Raw genomic sequence first — 13,176 nt, 5'->3', positions numbered from 1 at the left:
TATTGAATGGACTCCAAGCCTAATAAGCCAAGTTGAGTTGAGTGTCTCCCACTGGTGGCAGGTAAGGTAAGTTTAGACAGTTGAAAATCCATTACTATGATCATTATAACCGAGTTGCGTTTTTCATAATAGTTGCGGATGAGGTAAGCTAAGGCCATACAAATGTAATTTAATGTTAAACTTCACTAGGGTAGGGGGCAGCATTCGGAATTTTGGATGAAAAGCGTTCCCAAATTAAACTGCCTGCTACTTAGGCCCAGAAGCTAGGATATGCTAGGATATAATTAGTAGATTTGGATAGAAAACATTCTAAAGTTTCCAAAACTGTTAAAATAATGTCTGTGAGTATAACAGTACTGATATGGCTGGCGAAAACCTGAGGAAAATCTAACCAGGAAGTACTCATGCACAAAGTAGATGTTCTAACCGACTTGCCAAAACTATAGTTTGTTAACAACACATTTGTGGAGTGGTTTAAAAACCAGTTTTAATGACTCCAACCTAAGTGTATAGGTTGGACTTCAACTGTACTTCAACTGTAGATCCAATATGTTACTATGATCACTATACCTGGACTAAGTAAGATTGGCTCTCTGAACACTTGAATATGAAAAGAGCTTTATCAATGCAATTCAGAACAATGATCATTATGTCGGATGTTGTGAGTGGTTGGTACCTGGCAGTCTGGGTCAGAGCAGACACTGCCCACGGCCGAGAGCTCGGTACCGTTCCTGGTGCCACAGAACCTACAGGCGTCTGAGCTGCTGGAGGCTGGTTTCCCTGCACATAGAGGCAGAGCATTAGCTATGCACAACAAAAGGATCATAAGGCATACACATCCCTGTCATTAACATCACACGGCAGATATCAACAGTCGTGACAGCCGGTGTCGTTTTAGGATCGTAAAGAATTAGAAAGGTATAAGCAACACGTAGTAGCTCCACTTTACCTTCTAATAGGCTAGGTGGATATGTAACCATATTCAGTCCCTCTTAGATCTACACAAGTGTCTAGGGGGTAATGGTAAGCTAGGGGTTGTTTCTGGACAGGGCCAGAAAGGGTCGGGACAGGGTCTGTTACCTGTGTGCTCCCTGAACTCCACCATGGCCTTCATGGTCTTAGAGTCGGCCAGAGCCATGAGCCAGAAGAGCTTTGTCCTCCCACAGCCCTCGTGGAGGTCCACTTTGATTGCCTCCTCCTCCTCCTTAAATACCTGGAGAGAAACAGCAGACTAGGGTTACCGCCATGTTGAATTATATTCCTGTCAGAAAGGGATGCTGTTGTAATATGAATTGGATTGTAGGTTGTTAGGCATTTTCAGAATGAATGGTAATATTGAAAATACACAGCATGACTATCAAATACCTTAAGCTAAATGCATATTCAAAAACTTTCTTGTAAATTACTATAGCCAAGGTATATGGAAAAATAATTTTAGGTTGTATTTTGTGTCGAACATCTAACATTTATAGGTGGTCAGGTCTTCACAAATGAGGGTATACACATTATTGCAGGTGGTAAAAAGGGTGAACGAAGAATGACATTTTGACAGGCTCCCAGTCTAGTGCCTTCAGAAAGTATTCATATCGCTTGACTTATTCCACATTTTGTGTTATAGCCTGAATTAAAAAATTTCTAAACATATTTATATACACAATAATGACATAGTGAATACATGATTTTAGAAAATGTTGCTAATTTATTGAAAATGAAATACAGGAATCTAATTTACATAAGTATTCACACCCCTGAGTCAATACTTTGTGTAAGCAACATTTGCCCATTATTCTGTTTAAATTCTTCAGGCTTTGACAAATTGGTTGTTGATCATTGATAGAAAACCGTTTGCAGGTCTTGCCATAGCTTTTTAAGATTTTAGATTTAAGTCAAAACTGTAACTCGGCCATTCAGGAACATTCACTGTCTTCTTGGTAAGCAACTCCAGTGTAGATTTGGCATTGTGTTTTAGGTTATTGTCCTGCTGAAAGGTGAATTCATCTCCTTATGTCTGGTGAAAGCATGATTTTCCTGTGCTTAGCTCCATTCTATTTATTTTTTATCCTGAAAATCTCCCCAGTCCTTAACGATTACAAGCAAACCCAGAACATGATGCTTGAAAATATCGAGTGGTACTCAGTAACGTGTAGTACTGGATTTGTATTCAGGATAAAAAAAATGTTTTTCAGTATTATTAAGGACACCTGAATCTTTGTTGTGACTGGGTGTATTGATACAACATCCAAAGTGTAATTATTAACTTCACCATGCTCAAAGGGATATTCAATGTCTGCTTTTTATTTTTTTTACCCATCTACCAATAGGTTCACTTATTTGCGAGCCATTGGAAAACATCCCTGGTCTTTGTGGTTGAATCTGTGTTTGAAATTCATAGCTCGACTGAGGGACCTTAGACAACTGTATGTGTGGGGTACAGAGATAAGGTAGTCATTCAAAAGTCATGTTAAACACTATTATTGCACACAGAGTGAATCTATGCAACTTATGTGACTTGTTTTAATCTGGAACTTATTTAGACTTGCCATTACAAGGCTTGCCATAACAAATGGCTGAATACTTATTGACTGAAGAAATTTCTGCTTGTAAAGATTTCGAAAAACATAATTCCTCTTTGACATTATGGGGTATTGTATGTAGGCCAGTGACATTTTTGTTGTTTAATTTAACACATTTTAAATTCAGTCTAACACAAAATGTGGAAAAAGTCAAGGGGTGTGAATAATTTCTGAAGGCAATGGAATGACTGGGAGCAGATTGCCACCTACAGGTGAATGTGGGTACTACTGACCTGTCTCTGATGGGAGCGTGTGCGTCGGTGCAGGTGGAGGAAGCGGTCACAGTCGGTACACAGGTTACCACACATGTTACACAGGATGATGGCTGCAGTCTCGCTGTCGTCATGGTTATCGCACATGGGCTGTGGATGGGAGCACGAGACTTTCGGTTACGACCTGAACACCTCAGCAGGGCTGTGCACAGACCTTTCAGGGGGCAAGTGCAACAAAAAGAAGGGCACTCCCAGCTTGAATTTGTGACTAGTTTAAGGAAACTAGGCGTATGTCACCCATCACTATTTCACAAGAAAGCCATTTGGCAGAAATGCCTTCTGGAACATGTGAACTTTCATGCCATCTGTAAAAACAAATACAATTGATACGAGCCTAGTTGGTTTAGCCACAGAAATGTGATTTCATTTCAAGTTCAAGTGTACTGTTAGCTAGCTAACGCTAGCTGACGTTACGTGTATGATCTGTGTAGTAATATTATTCGTATCTCAGCCATTTGCATTGCTAGTAAAAGCCTAATGTTAGCTTGCTAACATTGAACCCGGTTGGTTAGCTACCTGCAGATTCAAGCAGGGTAGTAACGTTATGAGCTGGGAATAAGGCTCATTGTTTAGCTAGCTAGCTGCACGTCTAAACAAAAGACTCCACTATGCAAGTAACCATTTCAGTAGAATGTTCATGATGTCACTGCGACAACTATCGATAGACATAGTTGGTAAATTCGCTCTGGCTATCTACTCCAATTTCAGAGCACTTACACATAATTAAATTGTTGCCAGCAGCACAGTTACAGTCACCAACGCTCTGGATAACAAAAACAGCCAGTTGAAGTCGGAAGTTTACATACACCTTAGCCAAATACATTTAAACTCAGTTTTTCACAATTTCTGACATTTAATCCTAGTAAACATTCCCTGTCTTAGGTCAGTTAGGATCACCACTTTATTTTAAGAATGTGAAATGTCAGAATAATAGTAGAGAGAATGATTTATTTCAGTTTTTATTTCTTTCATCACATTCCCAGTGGGTCAGAAGTTTACATACACACAATTAGTATTTGGTAGCATTGCCTTTAAATTGTTTAACTTGGGTCAAACGTTTCAGGTAGCCTTCCACAAGCTTCCCACAATAAGTTGGGTGAATTTTGGCCCATTCCTCCTGACAGAGCTGGTGTAACTGAGTCAGGTTTGTAGGCCTCCTTGCTCACACACGCTTTTTCAGTTCTGCCCACACATTTCTATAGCATTGAGGTCAAGGTTTTGTGATGGCCATTCCAATACCTTGACTTTGTTATCCTTAAGCCATTTTGCCACAACTTTGGAAGTATGCTTGGGGTCATTGTCCATTTGGAAGACCCATTTGTGACCAAGCTTTAACTTCCTGACTGATGTCTTTAGATGTTGCTTCAATATATCCACCTATTTTGTGAAGTGCACCAGTCCCTCCTGCAGCAAAGCCCCCCCCACAACATGACGCTGCCACCCCAGTGCTTCACGGTTGGGATGGTGTTCTTCGGCTTGCAAGCCTCCCCCGTGAAGGTAGGCCTTGAAATGCATCCACAGGTACACCTCCAATTGACTCAAATTATGTCAATTAGCCTATCAGAAGCTTCTAAAGCCTGACATTTTCTGGAATTTCCCAAGCTGTTTAGAGGCACAGTCAACTTAGTGTATGTAAACTTCTGACCCACTGGAATTGTGATACAATGAATTATAAGTTAAATAATCTGTCTGTAAACAATTGTTGGAAAAATTACATGTGCCATGCACAAAGTAGATGTCCTGACTGACTTGCCAAAACTCTAGCTTGTTAACAAGATATTTGTGGAGTGTTGAACAATGAGTTTTAATGACTCCAACCTAAGTGTATGTAAACTTCCGACTTTAACTGTAGCTAGCTATACACACACACTCGACCGGGCAACCGGGCGCGCGTACATGGCAGTTCAACATGCTCAACCAACGGACAGGGTGGTGGTGGTGGCGACTTGCGGGCAGTGGTTTCCGGAACAACAATGACAAAAAAATAAACTTCGATAAAAATAAAAAAAATCTTCACATATGTTGTAGCTTAGACCCTATTTGACGTCTTAAGGTTTTTGTGTTGTGCCCGCCATCTGTTGAGACATGTTCTTGAACACAGGGTGGGTATCATGTTTTGGCTGATAATTGTGCTAAAATGGGAATAACATTTTAAGTAGACTTTTAAATGGTATTATAAAGACTGTTGACTTGAATGGGAATATATGTTATTTTAAATTCATGTCAATCCTCTATAGGAAACCTATTGAAATCATATAAATATACATAACAGAATAGGCATGACCATTTAAGTTGACATGCTAAGGTGGATGGACCTGCGGTCATCTTTGTGATAGTAATTAGAAGTTAACATTTAAATTACATTTCAATGGTGTACCAGCTAAACTGCAGTGGTCTGATGGGATCCATTCTATGAATCCTATTTCTATGATTGAAATTACACTCACCCTGTATTCAAGAGCACAACACTAAAACCTCAGATGATGTGAATTAAGGTCTAAGCTACAACATATGCAATTTATTTTTAAGGAATACTCAAATAGTTGATATTTTTCAGTGATGAAGACATGGATGTCTCATGGTATGGGTGGGTATGCAAAAACATTTTAACTGAGCACCTTAATCTTGTGAACGTTTTGGCATTCAGGTCCTACTTCCATGAGCAAACATGTATGGAAGTTTTGTTTAAATCAAAAGGGATGCTGTCAAAAAGTGATTGAATTAAAATTGATTTACCATATAGTACTATGAATGGAAATGTAAAAATTATCACATTTCTAAGGAATTCGCTTTTGAGTGCTATAAATCTAATCCATTAATTAATGCGTTATCTCAACAGGTTACAATTGAAAACACCCTCTGATTGTATTGGTTACAAGTTACAATGCAAAGTCTTGACTCTATATTGCTTTGCCAAAGTGCACATGTTCTATGAGGCCAATATGGACAAGTTACCATCTGTTTCTGCTGTCCATCTTTACCCATCCAGCGGCCCGAGGACAGCCTGTCCACATGATCCTGGTCCAACACACACAGAGAGGCCAGGGCCAGCCACAACTACAGTACAGAGAGAGAGGACAGAGACGATAAAGGAGAATACCCCAAGAAATTTACTCAAACACACGAACCAAACATATGTGAACAGACAAACATCTGTCACACACACACACAGAGCGCAGTTCATACAAATACTTCACCCACACGCCAGACCTGGGTTCAAATACATGTGTATTTTGATTATTTGTTATAGCTACTTACTTTCTGTGTATTGATTATTTTCAAATAATGTGGCCGAAATATTTGAAAGTATTTTTAAATAATGTCCTATAAATGATGTCTTACTATTTGAAAATATTTTTTAAATACTTATTTACAAATTCATTATTTCAAATACTCCTAGGTTCAAATGCATGGTAGTATTTATTTGATTTGAAAATTTCAAATGCATGCCAATACTTTCCAAGTGTATTTCGAAACACATTCCAATATTCAACTACTGTATTAAAAAATATATATATTTCACACATACATACATATATATAAATACTTACTTCGAAATGTATGTGAAAGTAATTGAAATAGTATTTGAACCAAGGTCTGCCACACACACACACACACGTGTACACACATACGTGTACATACATCCATACACACGCGGTAGTGTGATATGAAAACAGCCGTACCCGGGTGGTGGCGATGCAGCGGACTGGCGAGCGATGCTCCTCCTCCATCTTGGTGAGGGCGATGATGGTCTCAGCAATGGCGTTCTTTGTCACCCGAGACCAGGCGTCCGACAGGTGCCCGGCAGCCATGTCTTTGACCAGCTTGATGATAATCTCAGCGATTTGAGGGGGAGTGGATCCCTTCATCCACCAGTGGCTCTCTCCCCGGCGAATGTAGCTGCACATGGACAGAGGCTGTGTTAGACCAATGTGTTCAGTATGGGACATAATACTACAGAGATATGATCAGCAAAACAAGGAGAAATCACATCTGATAAGACAATATACAAACAACCACAAATGAGAATATCTCAAAATGCTTGTTGATGAAGTCATGTATTGTTTTTGAGAGATAACCCATCCAGGTGGGCTACCTTTATAGTACCAGGGTCGTTAGGGCACAACAACGCAAAACATCTAGCAACGGAAAACAAAAACAAGCTTTTTTGAACAACACCGTCACCCAGGTACATCTCAAAGTTGTAGTCTCACCTGGAGTTGAAGATCATGGGCAGTGTGACAGTGGTAACGCCTTTGCCTGCCGCCATGCCCGCCATGCCGGAAATGGTGGTCCCCTTGGCCTTGAGCTGCACGGTGAGCGCCTTGGCGATGCAGCCCAGGAACATGTCCAGGATGCCCAGCTTGTTCCAGTCACCCTTCTCGGTCGAGTGGATGATGTCACTGATATCGGCAGGCGGCAGGGCCTTGACGCCGATGATGCTGGCCAGGCGCACAGGCGTCACCTCGGGGAGGACACGACGGAGGAGAGAGGTCACCTGGGAGAAAGGGTACAGGTGAAGGGTGAGAATGGATAGCCATGTGGTCAATGTTATCAAACAGTTGGAGTGATATACTGTACATCATGCAGTGACTGATGTGGTGTACACCTCAATGCCATCGGAAGAATCCCAGAACATATTCCAGTCTGTGCTAGCAAAACAGCTTAGCATCTGCTTCATCTGACCACTTTTTTTATTGACCGAGTCACTGGTGCTTCCTGCTTAATTTTTTGCATGTAATCAGGAGGATAGAATTATGGACAGATTCACAAAATGGAGGGCGAGGGAGAGCTTTTTACGCATCTCTCTGTGTGGAGTATAGGTGGTCTAGAGTTTTTCCCCTTCTGGTTGCACATTTAACATGCTGGTAGAAATTTGGTAAAACTGATTTAAGTTTCCCTGCATTATAGTCCCCAGCCACTAGGAGTGCCGCGTCTGGATGAGCATTTTCTTGTTTGCTTATGGCGGTATACAGCTCATTGAGTGTGGACTTAGTGCCAGCATCGGTCTGTGCTGGTATGTAGACAGCTACGAAATATACAGCTTAAAACTCTCTAGGTAGATAGAGTATCATGATAAGACCACACTACCTCAGGCGAGCAAAACCTCGAGACTTCCTTAGATATCGTGCACCAGCTGTTGTTTACAAATATACATAGAGTGCCACTCATGTCTTAGCAGAGGCTGCTCTTCTATCCTGCCGATAGAGCATATTACCTGCCAGATGTATGTTATTCATGTCGTTATTCAGCCACGACTCGGTGAATCATAAGATAATACCGTTTTTAATGTCCCATTGGTAGTTTAATCTTGCTCATAGGTCATCGATTTTATTTTCCAATGACTGCACGTTGGCCAATAGAACGGATGGCAATGGGAGTTTACCCGCTTGCCTTCGAATTCTAAGAAGGCAGCCCGACCTACACCCCCCTTTTCTCAGTCTTCTCTTCACGCAAATGACAGGGATTTGGACCTGTTCCCGGGAAAGCAGTATATCCTTCACGTCGGACTCATTAACTTCTTGTGGACAGGGGGCAGCATTTTCACTTTCGGAAAAATAGCATGCCAAAATTCAACTGCCTGCTACTCATCCCCAAAATATAAGATATGCATATTATTAGTAGATTTGGATAGAAAACACTCTGAAGTTTCTAAAACTGTTTGAATCATATCTGTGAGAATAACAGAACTTATGTAGCAGGCAAAACCCTGAGGACAAAACATTCAGAATTAAAAAAAAATTGATGTCACTGTCTTTTCAATGAGGTTTCTTAGAGACACCAGATTTCTAATGGACTTGCTTGCAGTTCCTACCGCTTCCACTGGGTGTCACCAGTCCTTGGAAATCGGTTGAGGTTATTCCTTTGTGTACTGAAGAAGTAGGGCTATCGTAAATGAGGGTCACATGAAGTACAACAGAGATGCACGTTACGAAAAAAGTTGCGTCAGTTTGTTTTCTTTTTGTATTGGACACAAATCATCCCGTCTTCAAATTGATCGATTATTAACGTTTAAAAATACCTAACATTGTATTACAAAATTAGTTTGAAATGTTTTGGTAAAGTTTACATGTAACTTTTGATATATTTTGTAGTGAAGTGGCAATAGTTGGAAGCTGTGTTTTTCTGGATGAAACGGTCCAAATAAATTGACATTTTGGATATATATCGACGGAATTAATCGAACTAAAGGACCATTTGTGATGTTTATGGAACATATTGGAGTGCCAACAAAAGAATTTCGTCAAAGGTAAGGCATGATTTATATTTTATTTCTGCGTTTTGTGTCGTGCTTGCAGTGTTGAAATATGCTACTCTGTTTGTTTACTGTTGTGCTATCATCAGATAATAGCATCTTATGCTTTCGCCGAAAAGCCTTTTTGAAATCGGACATGTTGGCTGGATTCACAACGAGTGTAGCTTTAATTTGGTATCTTACATGTGTGATTTAATGAAAGTTAGATTTTTATATCATTTTATTTGAATATAGCGCTCTGTATTTTCCCTGGCTATTGGCCGGTGGGACGATTGCGTCCCATTTGGAAAGGCACACACCCAAGAACACAGCGGTCTCCATCATTCTTAAATTGAAGAAGGTTGGAACCACATAGACTCTTCCTAGAGCTGGCCGCCCCGCCAAACTGAGCAGTTGGGGGAGAAGGGTCTCGGTTAAGGAGGTGACCAAAAACCCGATGGTCACTCTGACAGAGCTCCAGAGTTCCTCTGTGGAGATGGTTGAATCTTCCAGAAGGACAACCATCTCTGCAGCACTAGATCAATCAGGCCTTTATGGTAGAGTGTCCAGACGGAAGCCACTTCTCAGTAAAAGGCACAAGACAGCCCACTTGGAGTTTGCCAAAAGGCACCTAAAGGACTCTGACCATTAGAAACAAGATTCTCTGGTCTGATGAAACCATTTTGGCCTGAATTGGCCTGAATGTCAAGCGTCACATCTGGAGGAAACCTGGCACCATCCCTACGGTGAAGCATGGTGGCAGCATCATGCTGTGGGTGTTTTTTGGTGGCAGGGACAGGGAGACTAGTCAGGATCAAGGGAAATATTTACGGAGCAGTACAGAGAGATCCTTAATGAAAACCTGCTCTAGAGCGCTCAGGACAGGACAGTGACCCTAAGCACACAGCCAAGACAATGCATGAGTGACTAAGGGACAAGTCTCTGAAGATCTGGGTTATTGTGTGTAGATAGATTTTATCCTCTATTTAATACATTTTAGAATAAGGCTGTAAATGTAACAAAATGTAGATAAAGCCAAGGGGTCTAAATACTTTCCGAATGCACTGTATTATGACATTTTGTGATGTTTTTGTTCGTTTTGGTCTTTGGCAAGGTTTATTCCAGCTGTTCGTGCACGCAACATTTTTTTCTCAAGGCAGGCCGAAGCCAGTAGCCGAAGTCTACGCACCTTTGTCGGTGATTGGTCAACAGTAGGGATTCTTCAATGAAGTGTTTGTCATTCAACGACAGACGACTCATTTTCAAGCACATTATTTCATTGACAAATAATGCACGAAACATCTCAGTTAGATGTAAAATTGCAGGACTAAGATCTCCTCGGCAAAAATAACTAAATAATGTTAGATTTCTTGAGTTATCTTAGATAAATTCTGACTCTATTGAGGAATTCTCAATATGGACAAACAGCACTATTGAATTTTTTTCTACTTTTTCAAGTGAAAGTCTTTTAAGGGAGTATGCGAGCACACTCGTTCGGTTCGGCTAGGTGCCAGCCAAACTTTTTAATCTTTTTTTTATTTCACCAGGCAGGCCATTTGAGAACAAGTTCTTATTTACAACTGCGACCTGGCCAAGATAAAGCAAAGCAATGTGACACAAACAACAACACAGAGTTACACATGGAATAAACAAACATACAGTCAATAACAATAGAAAAAGTCTATATACAGTGTGTGCAAATGAGGTAAGGCAATAAATAGGCCATAGTGGCGAAACAATTACAATTTAGCAATTAAACACTGGAGTGATAGATGTGCAGAAGATGAATGTGCAAGTAGAGATACTGGGGTGCAAAGGAGCAAAAAAAAAAATAACAGTATGGGGTAGAGGTAGTTGGACAGGCTATTTACAGATGGGCTATGTACAGATGCAGTGATCTGTGAGCTGCTCTGACAGCTGGTGCTTAAAGTTAGTGAGGGAGATATAAGACTCCAGCTTCAGTGATTTTTGCAGTTTGTTCCAGTCATTGGCAGCAGAGAACTGGAAGGAAAGGCAGCCAAAGAAGGAATTGACTTTGGGGGTGACCAGTGAAATATACCCGCTGGAGTGCGTGCTACGCGTGGGTGCAGCTATGGTGACCAGTGAGCTGAGATAAGGCGGGGCTTTACCTAGCAAAGACTTATAGATGACCTGGAGCCAGTGGGTTTGGCGACGAATATGAAGCGAGGGCCAGCTAACGAGAGCATACAGGAGGTTGCAGTGGTGGGTAGTATATGGGACTTTGGTGACAAAACAGATGGCACTGTGATAGACTGCATCCAATTTGCTGAGGAGAGTGTTGGAGGATATTCTGTATATGACATTGCCGAAGTCAAGGATCGGTAGGATAGTCAGTTTTACAAGGGTATGTTTGGCAGTATGAGTGAAGGATGCTTCGTTGCAAAATAGGAAGCCGATTCTGGATTTAATTTTGGATTGGAGATGCTTAATGTGAGTCTGGAAGGAGAGTTTACAATCCAACCAGACACCTAGGTATTTGTAGTTGTCCACATATTCTAAGTCAGAACCGTCCAGAGTAGCGATGCTGGACGGGCGGGCAGGTGTGGGCAGCGATCGGTTGAAGAGCATGCATTTAGTTTCACTTGCATTTAAGAGCAGTTGGAGGCCACGGAAGGAGAGTTGTATGGCATTGAAGCTCGTCTGGAGGTTAATTAACACGGTGTCCAAGGAAGGGCCAGAAGTATACAGAACGGTGTTGTCTGCGTAGAGGTGGATCAGAGAATCACTAGCGGCAAGAGCGACATCATTTATGTATACAAAGAAAAGAGTCGGCCCGAAAATTGAACCCTGTGGCACCCCCATAGAGACTGCCAGAGATCCGGACAACAGGCCCTCCGATTTGATACAATGAACTCTGTCTGAGAAGCAGTTGGTGAACCAGGCGAGGCAGTCATTTGAGAAACCAAGGCTGTTGTCTGCCGATAAGAATGTGGTGATTGACAGAGTCGAAAGCCATGGCCAGGTCTATGAATACAGCTGCACAGTATTGTCTCTTATCGATGGCGGTTATGATATCGTTCCGGACCTTGAGAGTGGCTGAGGTGCACCCATGACCAGCCCGGAAACCCGATTGCATAGCGGAGAAGGTACGGTGGGATTCGAAATGGCTGGTGATCTGTTAACTTCGCTTTCGAAGACCTTAGAAAGGCAGGGTAGGATAGATATAGGTCTGTAACAGTTTGGGTCTAGTGTCTCCCCCTTTGAAGAGGGGAATGACCGATGGCAGCTTCCCAATCTTTGGGGATCTCAGACGATACAAAAGAGAGGTTGAACAGGCTAGTAATATGGGTTGCAACAATTTCGGCAGATAGTTTTAGAAAGAAAGGGTACAGATTGTCTAGCCCGGCTGATTTGTAGGGGTCCAGATTTTGCAGCTCTTTCAGAACATCAGCTGACTGGATTTGGGAGAAGGAGAAATGGGGAAGGCGTGGGCGAGTTGCTGTGGGGGGTGAAGTGCTGTTGACCGGGGTAGGGGTAGCCAGGTGGAAAGCATGGCCAGCCGTAGAAAAATGCTTATTGGAATTCTTAATTATAGTTGATTTATCTGTGCAGTGGGCAGCTGGGAGGAGGTGTTCTTATTCTCCATGGACTTTACAGTGTTCCAGAACTTTTTGGGAGTTTGTGCTACAGGATGCAAATTTCTGTTTGAAAAAGCTAACCTTTTCTTTCCTAACTGCCTGTGTATATTGGTCCCTAACTTCCCTGAAAAGTTGCATATCGTGGGGGCTATTCAATGCTAATGCAGTACGCACAGGATGTTTTTGTGCTGGTCAAGGGCAGTCAGGTCTGGAGAGAACCAAGGGCTATATCTGTTCCTGGTTCTACATTTCTTGAATGGGGCATGCTTATTTAAGATGGTGAGGAAAGCACTTTTAAAGATTAACCAGGCATCCTCGACTGATGGAATAAGGTCAATATCCTTCCAGGATACCCAGGCCAGGTCGACTAGAAAGGCCTGCACGCCAAAGTGTTTTAGGGAGCGTTTGACAGTGATGAGGGGTGGTCGTTTGACCGCAGACCTATTACGGACACAGGCAATGAGGCAGTGATCGCTGAGATCCTGGTTGAAGAGAGC

At 41.8% G+C, this 13,176-nt stretch overlaps 1 protein-coding gene across 26 annotated transcripts in view; it reads right to left on the bottom strand.

Moving 5' to 3' along the window:
* The window catches only part of LOC139547192 (E3 ubiquitin-protein ligase MYCBP2), a 313,317-nt gene that overhangs the window by 28,088 nt on the left and 272,053 nt on the right, over window positions 1–13,176 (bottom strand). For all 26 annotated transcript variants that reach the window (XM_071356258.1, XM_071356266.1, XM_071356259.1 and 23 more), the window contains 6 exons: window positions 7,060–7,343; window positions 6,529–6,745; window positions 5,801–5,902; window positions 2,807–2,935; window positions 1,081–1,213; window positions 677–780 (listed from right to left, as the gene is read on the bottom strand). In XM_071356258.1, coding sequence (XP_071212359.1) covers window positions 677–780; window positions 1,081–1,213; window positions 2,807–2,935; window positions 5,801–5,902; window positions 6,529–6,745; window positions 7,060–7,343 — 969 coding nt within the window. The remainder of the gene's footprint in view (window positions 1–676; window positions 781–1,080; window positions 1,214–2,806; window positions 2,936–5,800; window positions 5,903–6,528; window positions 6,746–7,059; window positions 7,344–13,176) is intronic.

Source organism: Salvelinus alpinus, chromosome 20, assembly GCF_045679555.1.
Source record: "Salvelinus alpinus chromosome 20, SLU_Salpinus.1, whole genome shotgun sequence".
Classification (NCBI taxonomy): Eukaryota; Metazoa; Chordata; class Actinopteri; order Salmoniformes; family Salmonidae; genus Salvelinus; species Salvelinus alpinus.
This window is presented reverse-complemented; position numbering and strand designations above follow the sequence as displayed.